Consider the following 16,535-nt stretch of genomic DNA (forward strand, 5'->3'; position numbering starts at 1 on the left):
TATATACTCCTAATACTTTTGTTGCCGTGATTTAACGAATTTCAATTTAGTTACGATCATTTTTTTTGCGAACTTTTGTTTTAAAGACGTGCCGATAATATAAAACGCTTTGTGAAATAAATTAATAAATTTACTTACACACACAAAACAATGCGCCGCTTCTTCATTATTCGTTAAACTATTAATAAAAGGCTATGTTAATTAACCCCTCGTCAATAATAATAATAATGATAATAATAAATAATAGTAATAATTATAATAAATTTCAGTTTTTCAATTTTCAATTTTATAATAAAATTGAAAAACAAATTTTTTTTATATATTTTATGTAAAGAAGGAATACAGGTGGATTAATATTTAATTAATGTCTAATTTAATGTTTATTTAAAATACGCTAAACTCGCTTTTAGTGTATAACAAAGAGAGTTTTGAAATTGACAGAAGGTAAAGAGAGATAGTTCTTTTGTAAAAAATTTCAAATTGCGGTCTTTTTTAGTACCGGTTGTGGCGTCGTTTAAGGATGGGGTTGTGGGAGGGAGAGGTTTAAAGCGCAACGGACGCCGAGTATAAAGGCTGTCTTTTTGTCGATCGTAATGCTCCGGAATGGTCGACCGACGGTTTCGAGCGATACGGTTTTACGACTGGTAAAAGTCGATATGAAAGGCAAGAGCGGCGAGCGGTGCGGAAGCTCTCGGCTCCGCTCGAGAGGCGAAATGAAGGCGGGCGGTTTCCCTCTCCCTTTTATATTTTGTAGTCGAAATATGTCGAAATATGTTTCTCTCTCTCTCTTTCCCCTCCGAGTTCTCCTTTCACTAATTATAAAGACCCGCGACCACTCTGTGTGAATATGTGACTGTAATTTGTGAAACTTTGCGTAGATATTCACTCGGAGAGTAAAGGAGGCTCTCTCGATGATAAACTGTAAAGAGGAGGCTTTGATCGAGAATTCAAAAGAAAACCTTGTCGAGGAGCTTGATGTCAGGAAAATTCGTGCCGGGAAAAACAGAAATAAAAAGCGAGACACACACACACTCGCGGCTTCCGATTCGCAAATTGAATTAATCTGACAAGTCATTTACTTGGAACAGTTCTCGTATGAATTTGCATCTCATTGAAATTTGTAATGTCTCAAGACTGAACTTTTTTATATTAATTAAATATCGAAGAAAATTCAGGCTTGAGACAGGTTTTGACAAATTAATTATACGTATGACATTTCGAATTTTGATCGATCTGGTTTAAGAGATAATGGACACTTTGCCTCGCGGTGATTTGACAGATGTCAACGAAATACACGTGTCAAAGCGAGAATAGACGAAAATCAGAGCGCGGCTCCGATCGTCGCCGACCTTTTCGCGTGAAAAGCGAAAGCGAGGGGCAATTTTATTCCATAATCGATACCGCGTCGGCTCTCTTTCGAACGAGATCGACTCACGACACGGATCCATCTCGTGATCTTTTTAGCAACGTGGAAGCGGACGGGGAAAGGTCGCTCAATGCTAATGCGCGAGGCAGATAGGCATCTCGTCCGATCTCGTAATATCGTGTGCGGCGACAGAAAAACGATTTCGTAGGACAAGATTTCATCTCCCCTTCCCCTCTTGTCGATTTTTCGTTCTGACTCGCGAAGGAGAGACACGAGGAAGAATAGAATGCAACCCGCATGCGGGATCATTGTTAGGTGGGCTCTTTCGTTGCCCGAATAAAGGGGGAGATAGAAAAAAATAAGATATACACCGGAGATGAGGAATGAAATGCCGACTCGGCGATTAATATTAAAAAGTTATTATTTCGAAAACACGAGGATAAAAAGCGAAGAGAAAAAAAAAAAAGAAAACATATTCTCGAATATTGTTGGAATAAAATGTTTGCGCTGCAAGATTTTAAAAATTCAATTATCTTTTATTTCTACGAATGAACATTTGATGCGAACATTCGATGTAACACGATCCGGATTTATTCGAGCTCGTCTGAAAGTGCCATGGTTTTTCGCTCTTTCGGTTGCATTTGAAACGTTAAAAAATTCGTGCCATTCATGTTCCTTTCGCGTTAATTCAGTGTTTCGGACGCAGCGACTTTCTTCAATAGCCCTCGCGAATTCGCGTCCGCACTCGGTTGAAAATTCATGGTTCTTTGCTCTCTTTCGACATCTGCACACACACACACACACACACACACACAAAATCGTACGTCGACTGCGCGTTGGATACGTTAAAACAAAACCTTCGCAATTCCTCGCATGGATTGTCTCAAATGCGGGATGAGGGAAATATTTTCAGGATTTCGCCGTCGCTTTCCAAACGTCAGTTCTTTCAATCTTTTTTTTTTTTTTTTTTTTTTTTTTTTTTTTTATTTTTGGTTTCGAACGTTACTACGCGTAAATCGCCCCGATTGCGTAAATCACTCGCTGATACGTGAGCAGGAAGATAAATCGCGGAATCGTTTTTGCGCGCCGTCTTTTACAATTTTTTTTTTTTTACTACAGTTCGGACCGATAACGCCATCGGGCACAACTGCTGCCGTTGTGTATCGCGGTAAAACATTGCTTAAGGCTGATAGTGCACTGTTGAAATAAAAGCTGGCCCTGTGACGAAACATACTGATAAGCCACGTGGGTAACAAGAGCCGATGGATTTTTGGGAGAGTATTTTTTTCCTCCGAAAAAATTTCCGCTCGAGCAGATCAGGTATTTATCTTCTAAGATTTTTAACTAACAAAATTATCATGTTGTAAATTATTTATTTATTTAATCTTTTATTTAATCGGTCAGGTTGAACCTGATAATATATCAGGAATTATTCGCGAAATAAATAATGGCAGTTTAATTGAATCTGCAATCGTGTTGTGTCTCACGGTTTACTTCTTCACAAGGAGATTCGGACTAGGATCGTACGATTCCGGCTCATGGCTTGAACGAGATTAATTCTGTTTAAAGGTTCGAGAGACCAGATAACCCTACTCTCTATATCTGTCCTGTATTTACGTTGAACCATATCTTTCCGCTCTGGAATGATCACGTTAGCTTAAGCGACCAAGAAGATCGACTGATGAATAATATCGACTTAATCGTCATCTTTCGAACAAGCATTGCGTTTAATTCGTATCTGGTGTCTTTCTGTATCTCGCTTGTCCCATATGTTTATATATGATTCGAGAGTTTCTATTACGTATTAATAAATTACTGTAAATTGAGAAAAATCGTGGGCCAGGAAATACGATAATTTTTTATTAATAGTATTAATTAAAAAAAAAGAAAAAAAAGACATATACGTACCTCATTGATTTGACATTTGATTGCACCATGCATTGAATTCGAATGACAGGTCCATTTATCATGGCATTTCATGTATTACTCCCATTTCGTTTATCAACGAAATATTTTTTAAATTGCCTAATAAATTTATCATCGACAATTTTAATTATTATACGAGAAACTTATCTTTTTCTCGAGCAGCGGCTTTATATTTTGACTATCGCGCTAAATTTTTAATCGCGATATGAGCAAAATTTACAATAATGTAAGTTGCAAGTAATGCAAACTGGAACGATGAGAAAACAATATTGCATTGTAACTGTCATTTGTATTGATACTATTTTCCATTTTTTTTTTTTTTGTATGCACAATAATATAAATACACATACATATGTATGTATGCAAATCTTTAAATTCGCGACTAAAAAATACTATCACGAAAAATTCTCGAAAGATCAAGTAAAAGAATTATTTATGATTTTGTTTATTTCAAGCAGTAATATCTGTGACGTAAGAATTTAAAGCTGGCCAATCACGGACGGATGTTTAAAGACAGTCGTCTGTTCGTGTACGCTAGTTCAGTGACGTACGTATAATTCATAAACAGGCGACTGTCTAAATGTATCCTGTGATTGACAAGCTTTATATCTGAAAAACTATTACTTGGGATATAAAAAAAATCGCAAATTATTTTTTTACTCAATTTCTCGAAAACTTTTCCGTTATAATATTTTTAGTCGTGAATTTCGGGACACCCCGTATAAATATATATATATGTGTGAGAATAATGTGCGCATTTTTTCGTTTAAAGCAGAAAAAGTAAGAAAAATAAAATAATAATATATACTACGCCACGCTGTTACAATATTAGTACACGACTTTGCTCCGAAGAGCTAAACACGGCTCGGAGAGAGAAGCTCATCACTCTCTCCTCTCCTCGTGTTCCTGTCTTTCACTGACGAGGTCCCTTCTAGATGGGCGAGCGCGTCTCTGCCCACGACGGGGAAAGGCACACTTTTTCAAAGCTTCGCCTTTCTGGAATCGCGTATGTAGCCCCCGTCTTACCTTTTATAACGATGCCACCGGTCTCACGACCTTCGTGAGACGTAATTCGCTTTTACGCATACAGATAAAATACACGCGCATACATATGTTTATACTTTATTTACACATCGTCACCGTCTCTATTTATCCCACTCGTTGGCTTCGTGCAACACTCGATTTCTTCTCTCGATATCAACGCACGAAGAATCTCATATTCTGCGAATATATATTTTTATTATACACATTATATTATACATATATATTTTTATTATACATTATATTATATATATATATATGCGTACTCTCTCCTCCTATTCCATAAGGCTGACCAAAAAAATCTGCAGCGGATGTTTCTCGATTACGCAAGGATCCTCGTAATTTGTTCAGGCCAAGTGATTAATTTCCTCTCTTGTAACCATCTTGTAGAATGTAATTTGACCGTAGTAGCGAGATCGAATTAAATTTTCGCGTGTTAGACGTTTTACCTCTTCTTTTTCAATGTGCATCTAATTATACGCATTTATCATGTATCGAGTAATTGACTCGACACATTATATACAGGACGTCTAATCATAATACACCCGGCAAAAAAATGATTCTTTATGCAAAAATAAAATGTGGAGTAACACTTTTTTACATAATCACGATCTTCTATTTTCGAGAGAAACGATTTCTAAAATCTATCGGGTGTGCGCTTTAATAATTGCAAATCGATTTCAACGAATTTCGACAGATTTAATTAGGATGATTTCAGAGAAGGCTGAGAAGTTAAGAGAGTTATTTTATTGGAGAAATCGTTCCCAGAATAAATTCCTGATTTTACAAGATATATATCTAACACAGATTTTGAAAATCCTTTTTAAATCACGACATATTTATATATCATTATATATCGGTTATAAATAAAATTTCGTCCCAAATTTTATCACAAATTATAGTTTTTAAAATAGATTTATAACAAGTAACTTTTCGAGAATATTTTCTAATGTAACACGAATAAAATTAATATATATAATATATATATTAAAAAAATATTTATTTTATTATTTTATTAAAAATATTAATCTAAAAAAAAAAAAAAAAATTATAATTTTTCAAAAATTAATGCAATTTTACTATTTAAATTTTTATGATACAAAAAATGTTTATGACTAAATAAAAATTAACGTACAGTGAATTTACGCGGGCAAGAGCGGAGCAAGAGGGATATCTTTAGTCGCGCCGTTTTTTTCTTAAAAAAATTATTTATAACTGTCGTGGCCTTCTCTTTTTTTCCAACATCAAAAGATCGCTCTGGAAAGAGGCGGTCTTATAATAAACGACATGAAAGGAAAGACGAGAAAAAGAGCATACAGCGAATTACACGCGTTGATATCCGTTTTATCGCTGTATGCACCGGTGTCCGATAAAGCCGCTTATACAGGGGGCTCTGACCGATACGGCCTTCCAGAGCACTCCTTGTTCCCTCGAAACCGTATAAAGGCCTTTGTCGTGTCGTCTCGTAAATCCAATTCGTTTCTTCTCGTTCCTCCCTACAATTGCGCTATAATTTTTAATACCTTTACTCTTTCACTCGCCGTGCGCGGCCGTCAAGAAGATAATCTTCGATTACGTGAAATAAAGGAAATTTTAATATTATATATTGCGTCGAAAACGATGGAAATCAGTAAACTACAGTCGCTCACTTCATATTCGTAAACAATATATTCCCAGCAATACGCAAACTACAGAATTTTATGATAATTTTTTGAATTTATGATTTTTGAATTTTTGAGTCATTATTTTATTTGAATTAATTATTTTGAGAATGGTTTCTCCAATAAAATAATTCTCTTAATTTCTTATCATTCTGAAATCATTCTAAATCTTTCGAAATTCATTAAAATCGACTTCTAATTATTCAAGTGCACACCCGATAGATTTTAAAATTTATTTCTAAAGTAAAATAAAATAAAATGTTAAATAAAATATTATTCCACATTTTATTTTTGCATAAAGGTCTTTTTTTGCAAACATCTTTTTGGTATATTACGATTAGAAATCCTCTCTCATCTTTTTTTTTTTTTACCGATTGATCGGCGGAAAGCGAGTCTCGTAAAATCTTACTGGCACAGACCTGAGGACCGCGTAATTCGTAAAGTGTTGTAATAATCGGGTGCAGAAGATGGTGTGGCAACGCGCGAGTTTCACAAATGGGTCAGCGGACAGGAGAATGGGGCAACGCGTATATTCGGGCCCCCGGTATTCGTATATGCGTGTTACGTTTGATGGTATATTTCTCTCGTCGGTCTCTTACGAAAAAGAGAGCCTTCCCTCGTCTGTTATGTACGGCGAGGGTCATCCTCTCGCTCCCTTTTCGCGCGCGCACGTGCCCGGACTCTCGACGAGCCTGACGTCTCGCCGCCTATGCGTGGCACGAGTCGCGTCGTCGAAAGTTGGATGTAAAAATACCTTCTCGCGATGATATAATAATGTGGGAGGGGTGAACGTCTCGCGGAGAGATTACAAGGAGAGAGTATAGGCGAGGATTTGTTTGCCGCTGCTTTAAATTCCTTTTTTTTTTTAAAACAATATTATAAATTCTCATCGCGTACGTTAGTGGCTCCATAAATTTGTTTCTTTCTCTCGCTCTGTATATTTTGTATCGCATATTTTTATAATGTATTATAATATATTTTTTTATCACATATTTTTATAAGGATCTTTTACAAGGATCTTTATGGCTACTTTAACAATATTTTTGAGCAATATTGTTATTTCATTAATTAATACCATAAATTAAAAATATTCCGAAATCACATTCGGAGTTCTTTCAATGATAGAGATTTTTTAATGAATTTGAAGTCGATTTTTTCTCAGCGAAAAAAAGATTATTTATTCAAGTTCTCTAATTTTTCATATATCATATATTTTTATAACAAAAAGCCTAAAATTATGTAATCTAATAATAATATATAAAATAATAATAATAAAAAAATATATAAATACAAAAAAAAAATATTATTAAATTTTCGATAAAATTTTAATTGAGCAAACGTAGCTTTCCAGCATCCTTACAAACAAGATATTAAATAAATAATAGTATCGTATTTCGCGTTCCTCATGACCGACGATGCAAGATCATAGTGAACAGCTGATTGTCAAAACTGTCACTTCCGATATTTCCAGCCCGAAACGGAATCGCGGTCACTTCGATTTCATGGGACATCTGATGTCTGTAAACGCACATTTGATGCAAAGAAAGACCTCTGCCCGCAACGAATCTCCATGATGATGCGCTCCAATCGGTGATCTCCAATCGATGTCTTGCGGAAGAACGAACGGATTTATTGCAGCCGCGTCGCCCATTCGCGTCGATGACGCGTCGATCGTTATTGTATTCAAATTCGTTGTAAATTGCCACCATCCGTTCTTAGATGGTGGCGGAAATGTACTACCACGTCAACAAATCGATAAATTTCCTCGTGCCATATGAGATAAGACACTCTGAAGAAATTATACAATAGAAAAACGTTTTAAAAATCGCACAATTTTTTTTTTTGCACTTATTTTTGATAACAAGAGAAATAACGCTTCTTTTTAATATCAAAATTTCGATGTTCATTCTTTTACTCTTTTCTCCAGTCTAGTATAAGCGATTAAAAATAAAACTTATCCGGAGATGACGAATTAATTCTAATATTTATATATTAATAGTATTAGATATTTATTTAAGATATATATGTTAATAATATAAATTTAGATTAATTGCTATTTTAAATTCTAACTAATTTTATACAAGATATATTTAATGCTAACTTATACTAACTTACTTATATGGGGGAACAAGATTGTCGTCCAAGTGAATAGCTAAAGAAAAATCGACTTCACATTCTTTAAAGATAAGTAGTAGATAATTTTTGAGATGTCTTTTGTGAAATTTATTCGTAAAATAATAATTCGATAAAAAAATTTATTTTCACAGGGAGACCGCGTCTAATTGATATCCGCTCTGAACATAAGTGAGTCCAATTAAGGCTCGTTGAGAATGCGTTTCAATAGCCCTTGTCGAAAATTGCTACTGCTCGAGTACTAGCGAAAATTTGCGTAGCTTCTTAAGCGCGTTAAAAATAATGTTTCTCGCGTGATGATGCAAGATGCATATAATTAATTAGTTTGTGTCGGTAGCAATTAAATTTGCATTCATGTCATATAGTAATGCAAATATTTCTCTTCTAATTCAATTAATGCATTTCAAAATTGAAAGAAAAATTATCTTGTAATAAGAATTGAAATTTTATATCATTTGTTCTCATAAATCATCATATGCATTTAATCTTGTATTAAATTAATAGAAATTCGAATTTTTTTATAAGCAGATTTTGAAATATCATTTTTATTAATGCAATATAACATCGCATATCTTTTCTGTTTGCTTTTATAAATTATAGTCGATTATTGCAAGATGAATATAGATACTGAAAGGGCTATACGTAAGAACATATAAGTTTATCAGTATTCTTCTCTTCATCGCAGACACTTGCCTTCTCGCAATAAAAGATAATAATTTATATCGGAGCAAACAATAAAAGATGCGGTAGTCAATTCTAGTCATTTTCTAGTCATCGATCGATTTCTAGTCATCATTCTAGACCTCGTTTGATCTCGTGTCTCACCTTACTCTGTCAATATAAATGCATACAACGCATTATAATATTTTAATTTCAACCTGCAACCTTTCTGATACGAAATAATTAGGATTCAAAAAATTAAAACATTATAACACACTATACATATTTATATATCTTTTTCTGAAAAAAATCTTTCTCTGCATATATCATATAATTGATATCAAAATTTTGAAAAACAGAATCATTTATAGCCTAATCTCTTAAAAATTTGACATTTTAAATGTTATATATATCTGACTAAATACACTATATTTTTTCTCGAGTCGTGTGTATAAGACAATAGAATTTTTCAAAAACTGAATTGCTGAAGATCATCAGTAAAATCAGAATTTTAATTTTACAATAGAAGCAAAATGCTATGTAATATTATGTATGAATTACGCATGATTAGCAATAGCATAATTTGACAATTAAAATTATTCTCTTATCCTTTATATCAAATATTGCATAAATAAAAATATATGTACTTATAAAACTTTCAGCCAAATAAATTGTGTAATTTTCTTTTTATATATATCTTATCAATCTGCCTATATATTTATTTTCTATATTTGTGTTTTCCATATTTGCATTATTCTGCAATCTTACAGAATATTTTTATTATATTAATATTAATAATGGAAAAATAAACGTCTTTAGATATACGTCGACTTTTTTCGATTGAACTCTAAGCTCTGCTTAGTCGATTCTGCTTAGTCGACTCTACTCGACGTATCTTATATACATGTCGTACACACGACTCGAAGTGTAAACAGCGAATTATTACAACCTGTGATTCTTCTATATCGCAAGGTTAGCGTAAGACAAATTTAGGTAAACAGATCTGGAGATTTATATTATCACTAGATGGACTTGCTTTTATATATTTTTCTCGTAGTTAAAATGCCTTCAGTAAATATTAAAAGCACAGAGAAGAATATCTCATTGTCAGTATAACCCAAGTACACATAACATATGTGTATAACATTTTTTGGAAGACTTTCAATTTTGGAGGCTCCATAATTTTAAACAAAACATAAATTTAGATTTGTTTAAATATATTAAGAAATAGCTATATAATTAATGAGCATAAATTATGAATTCTGCATAAGAACATTGTACAAAAGTACAATTATAATTTTGTTATATATATAATATACTATATATAACATATGTGTATAACACATTTTTTGGAAGACCTTCAATTTTGGAGGCTTCATAATTTTGAACAAAACATAAATTTAGATTTTTAAAAATATATTAAGAAACAGCTATGTAATTAATGAGCATAAATTATAAATTCTGTATAAGAAGATTCTACAAAAATACAAATATAATCTTATTATATATTAATTGTAATGTATAATATTTTAATTTTTTAATATTCAATTAAATCGCGCCGGTCCAAGAAATTTTCTAGTTAGCGATATCTTAGCTTCTCGAAAATAAATTTTTATATTCAGTATCGGATACTGTACCTCGGATAGACCGAATGCAGTTTAAATCCTATATTAGGATTCTATAATTTGAAAAAAAAAAAACGTTGATTTTCGGATATTTCACGTGTATACTTTCCGGTTCAAACTGCCCGGAATTTATTCGGTACACGAATCGTTCGCAAAGAAAGACGAAATAGGAAGCGTGTCTTGTGCGCGTTAATTAAAAGTGCTGCAGAGGAAGTCGCCAACTAAGAAGGGCGAGGCTGAATGGAAACAGCTGCTACTCGATGACGACACAGTCTAAGAGCGCGCTTATCGTTAGTCTAGACTGAAGCTACCGCCGTTATTTTCACGAGCGTGTATTAAAAATACTGTTGCCTCCATCTAATAGACATTAACGATTTTTTTTCTTTTAACCGAGAAATCTTGATCAAATGTTTTTTTTTTTAATTTTACTTGTCATTATTACGACTTTTTTGATTAAAATCATCTGGTTGCAACTCGAATGGTTACAATTAACTGCATTTTAATTGATATATTTGATGTATTTTTAGTGGATTCAGATTCCAAAAGATTATTTTCCCGATATATTTTTTTTTGATATAAAAATAATAAATAAAGCAATTGCAAAGTGTTAATTTCAAGCATTTTGGAGCCGTTAAATTTTAATAATTTAGATCGATAATAGTCTTTCATATAAATTCTATTATAAATTATTTTCTTTGTAGATTAATTTTTTGTTATTAGCTTTGTCTGCCCATTTGACAAAGTTAAAATAAATTCGTACAAGTGAAACTGTAACGTGTTTATCCCTTCGCAAAATAAACGACGATATTGTCGCACAAGCAAATATAAGTCTGATAAACACATTCGCAATTCGTTTCTTATATTTAAATAAGATAAAATAAAAATTTAATAAAACATTTCTATCACAGATCCAATACATGCAAGCAATATAGGATATACATCAACGGACGAGCAGTATAAAAAATTAACAATTATATTGAATTTTTGGGAAGAATTTGGTTCCATATTTTTATAAAAAAATATATTTTTTTTAAATTAATTATTTTTTATTTATTATCATAGAAATGCAATGTTAGTTTTTTTTTTAATGTTTGCGTATTGTTTAATTTATATGTCCTATCTTCAAGCAAAGATTAAAAAAAAAGCTATTTTTAAAAATTAACTTTAGAAAGATTAATTTCAGATTAAAAATTAATTTAAAAAATTAAAAGCGAATTAATAACTGTCTGCGAACTGATATTTGCGGTTTTCAAAGTTATAAAAAAATAATTTAAAAATATACGCTTTGCACTAAAGATTTGTGACAAAAATGTTTTATCGTAATATTGAATAGAATTGAGTAGAGAATTGAATTAATTAAAGATATAAATGAGAGAGAATTATAGAGAATTTAAAAAAAATTATAGGAATGTGTGTATTTGAATTTTATAAATGTCAAATAATTTATATACCTCGTGTCCTCATTTCTGTTCGCTACGAAACGGTCCACTCTGAAAGAAAAAAATGAAAGAATAGTCATTTTTCAAATGCTTGATATATCGCATCTAGATTAAAAAATTTATCACACGCAACGTATGTAAATTAAATTATATTAAAACACACTTTCACTATACAAGCATATATTTATAAAAATATTCTCAATATTTGAATTTTCCAGATCTTTGATATTTCGTATATATCAAGTCAACATTTCAAGAATTTTTTTACACACTTGCATTTTCGCAGAAAAATAATATTAATGTCGCAACGTTGTATCACATTTCAAAAAAAATTTCATAACTATATAAAATTTTATTATATTACATGTCACGTTCCTTGAACATTAATAAGGCGCTAAGTCTTGTACATCCGTCAGCGAAAATGTTCGTTAAAGAAATTAATGCACTTGGCTGTCTGTGTTCTCTTGGGTTCAAAGATGCCGATTGGCGCCTATTAAGAAAGCTCGAGTGTAATGCCGAAAAGGAAATGGGGGAATTCTTTCTTTCGTCGGGTGTTCCATTACCGAGAATCGACACGACACGTGGTGTATATATGCCACTATTCGGTTACACATGATGTGTTAGAAATATGATAGAAGTATTATGCTTCTTTTAGAACCCTTTTACCGAGTCAATTCGCCAAAAATTTAAAAAGACATAATCTTTCCTCCTAAACTTCTCTGTCGAATAATTATGCTAACGTCCTTTCTCTGATAGAAATAATCTTAATAAGATAAGCGATAATATCGTTAAGAATAACGAACTTTATATATTTGCTTATTAAAAAATATTTCTATTTTTATAATCAAATATCTTTAGCGAAAAAATAAATTATATTTGACGATTTTTGTTCAAGGCGTCATTTCTTTTCGTGAGAACAGATGCTTTGCGAATACGAAACAATCCGATGACTTTCGGGAATTATTTCGGGAACAATTTTGTTCGAAATATGTCGAGGAAGAGTGGAAGCGGGAGGAAGAGAATGCGTTATTTATTCGATGCTCCGGGATATACATCCCTCAAGCAAAATAATAGATGTATTGTAAACACAAAGTTTGCGAAGTTTGGTTTATGAATGGAGGCGTATGTCATACACGCAATGTGTGTACGTAATGTTGTTTACATATGTATAACATAGATATAACAGGCTGGCATGGCGAATATCATAGAGAGAACACATCGGAAAGAAAAAGAGAGACAGAGAGTAAATAATACTCACAAGTCAATAATTCGATAAATAGTAGAAATTTGATTTGAACTCAATAATGCACATTCCAAATTTTCAGAGATAAAGTTATATTCGTTTTACAATTTTACGCTGTATCTCAGAAATTTCAGTCCGATTCTATAATTATATATATACATATTATTTTAATCCATAATTGAATTCTATCATATTAAATTATTGTGATTTCACGATATGATGCAATAGGCAAAGAATAAAGCAGCAGCTTTGGAATAGTTGATTTTGAAAAATTGAAATAGCTATAACAACTAATTAATTATTGATAAAAAAATAAATTTCATAAAATAAAATAATTTTAATAAATAAATAAAAAAATGTAATATTTTTTTTTTTAAATATAATATCTTTAAAACAAAATCATTATATAAAATACGAAAAATAGTTGATAAGTTAGATTCTCATGAATAATAGTATTATATGTTTCCTGAGAATAACTTTTTAAGATACAATTTATTGCTATATTTACATGTAATTATTATTATTCATTATTATAATTAAAGTCTGAACACTGATGAGTTTTGTATTTCTGCTAAAAATGGCGGCCGAATTCTATGTATAGTATTGGTCCCAGCATTGATTCCGCCTTTTTCCAGGTAAAAAAAAATCTCGACGAATCAGGAAGATTCCTAGTTTGAGAGTTTCCAATACCGAATCACTGGAATTTCAAAGTTCCAACTTTGGATCTGATTGATGAACTGCCCACCTGTTGCATCTTAGCAATGAACGTCAGCAGCATCTAATAAGATGCAAAACCCTTCATAAGGTAGGCGATACTACAAATGCAATGGGATCATACTTCTTTAATAATGTTGCAAGAGTCCTCGTTAAATTTTTTTTTCCTTTCAAGTATTTAATGTTTTAATAATAAAAATTAATAATCAAAACTATGTTTCTCTCTATTATTAATTACGTATATACATGTATATGTTTTAAAAAAATTTGAGAAATCTTGTAATTTTATTCCAAGTTCTCGACTCGCTATTCATATCGAATTCGCAGTCAAATTGTGATGTTAAATCATACGTGATTTATGTTCACAGTATATGAAACAGTCGAAATTATAGTCAATTACAATTGATGAAGAAACACGCTACGTAATTATAATTAGAACTAGATAATTATAATTGTAATTATAATTATAAGGCAATAGATTTTCATCCATGAAATATTCCTGTTGACACGTATAATTTAAAAAGCGTTACAAATTATGGCAGAATATATACGTAATTAATAATAAAAAAAAACATAACTTTGATTACTAATAGATTATAAAATATTTGAAAAGAATATTTTAACGAGGGCTTTTGTGACCGCTTCTAAAGGTCATTGTACGCTTTTTCGACCAGGCCTGAAGGTTTGTTCTTTACAACTAATTTTCTCTAATAATGCACTAAAAGCAAGATTTTTCTTGCCCAAAAAGGCAAGAATCTTGTTACAAAGAAGAAACCTTGAATGATTTTCATCTTAAGCGCATCCGATGACTTGTGTTAACATGAAAGCAGTAGGCATCAAGAAAATCGGATTCAAAGTTTACCAGGCACATCTATTTGATTAAAAATGCACTACGTAAGTATCCATACAAATGTATTCAATTGGATTGCCCTCGATAATGCTTTTAGGTTTGATCGCGATATGCGATTAAAAATTTTCAGGAAATTCCCGCCAAATAGAAGAGTAAAGAGAGAAATAAAAATGTGAAGATCGACGAGTCGTTCTAAAAACTGCAGGATGCGATAAATTTTTGTTAGCGTTACCGCAAGAAAGTCAGCTTTTCGAAGAGAACGACTCGACACGAAAGGGTCAAGTTGTGGAAAAAAGGAGGAAAAGGAAGAGGTCGTTCGATCGAGGAGTAATGAGAGCTTGAGCGTAATGACTTCCACCTTAGGTCAGTGCTATGGGGAGTGAATTGTGGATCCTTCGAGACGTTCATCGACATCGTTTATTCGATCATAACTGAGTTGGAGGCAAGAACGTTAATGCTCAAATTTGACAATGAACAATATAATGATTTTAAGAAAATATTATACAAGAAATAATTTCGATCGAAATGTTTGATTTTACAGACAAATTCTTCAATTACAAATAAAAAATCTAAATTAGAAACTGTAAAATAATTACTTATATTATTCAAATTATTTATAAAGTAAAGAACTGATGCGACTTTAATGTAGAATATATAATATAATATTTAAAAAATTATTTAAAAGTGAGTTCTCCACACAAAAATAGGAAAAAAATATATAAAATATAAATATATTAATCTTACACTAATCTTTTCTGTCACATATTAAACGCTTCAAAAAAGAAAGGCGTATGTATAATACTAATTTTATCTAAAAAAACTTATAAAGAATATAAAGAGAATTTTTAAAACATATATAAAGAGAAGTAAATCAGATCTATGATAGCACGTGGTACCACATTCTTTTAGAGAATCCGAAAAATATCTTTTTTCGACGCTAAAAAAAAAGAAAGAGACATGCATGCACACTACTAGTTTTATCTAGAGAAAATCTTTCTGCGCTATTTCTTATTATTAAATATTAATATTACAAATTATATAACAAGAAAAATCTTTGAAGGTTAGTTTCACCGGCTTTTTTGCCGGTAGTATATATATATACCAACGCCACGCTGGTTTATGTTTATCGTTAAACACGTGGTAACACATTCTTTTAGAATATTTTCTTCGAGAAACATCTCTTTTTAAGAATAAAATTTTGTAAATTTAATGGGCATAAAATTACTAATATAATTATTAATATATTTCTCAATTTATATAATTTATTATATATGTATGGACGGATTTTTGATGTTACATACCTTCGTGGGTCAGAAATTTTGTTGCGCATTCCCCGTTATTTTTACACTTAAATTTAGGCTCGACTGTTCACATAAAACACTAAATGCAAAAAGAAACATGTCTCAGCCATCGTCGTATGAGACGATTTAGACCCAAAGCATTTTTGAGGGAAGAGGAAAAAAAAAGGAGAAAAGGAAGGGAAGATAATAGAAGGGAAGAAGGGACGAACAGGAGGAGAGCAGCCAATGAGATCAATTCTTTTACTGTCGGCTCTTTCATTTTTTATATCTAGTTACATTTTTTGTATCTAGTATATTTCTAGTACATTTCTTGTATCTAGTATTTTTAATCTTACAATTAATTCTTTTATTTAGTATTTTTTCTCATAGTTCTCTTATTTAATACCTTTTTATTGTTAATTTTAAAAATTTGGAAGAAACAATATTTTTATAGAAGATAGGAAAAAAAAAAGAAAATAAAAGACACACACATATTTAAATAATATTACATTTATCGTACGATAAACTTTTTAAGCATACTGATTGGCTGCAAAATAGAAAATTTCTTGAGTTTCTAGAAATTAGCTAATCAATGCG

General features: G+C 31.5%; 1 protein-coding gene across 3 annotated transcripts in view; it reads right to left on the reverse strand.

The window, feature by feature from the left end:
• Positions 1-16,535, reverse strand: part of LOC115235513 (protein gustavus) — a 54,599-nt gene that overhangs the window by 32,613 nt on the left and 5,451 nt on the right. For 2 of the 3 annotated variants that reach the window (XM_029807362.1, XM_029807363.1), the window contains one exon: positions 11,864-11,902. The exons of the other annotated variant lie outside the window; for it this stretch is intronic. In XM_029807362.1, the coding sequence (XP_029663222.1) occupies positions 11,864-11,902 (39 nt within the window). The remainder of the gene's footprint in view (positions 1-11,863; positions 11,903-16,535) is intronic. 3 annotated transcript variants of the gene reach the window in all.

The sequence above is a fragment of the Formica exsecta genome, unplaced genomic scaffold, assembly GCF_003651465.1.
Source record: "Formica exsecta isolate Colony F162 unplaced genomic scaffold, ASM365146v1 scaffold224, whole genome shotgun sequence".
NCBI classification, from domain to species: Eukaryota; Metazoa; Arthropoda; class Insecta; order Hymenoptera; family Formicidae; genus Formica; species Formica exsecta.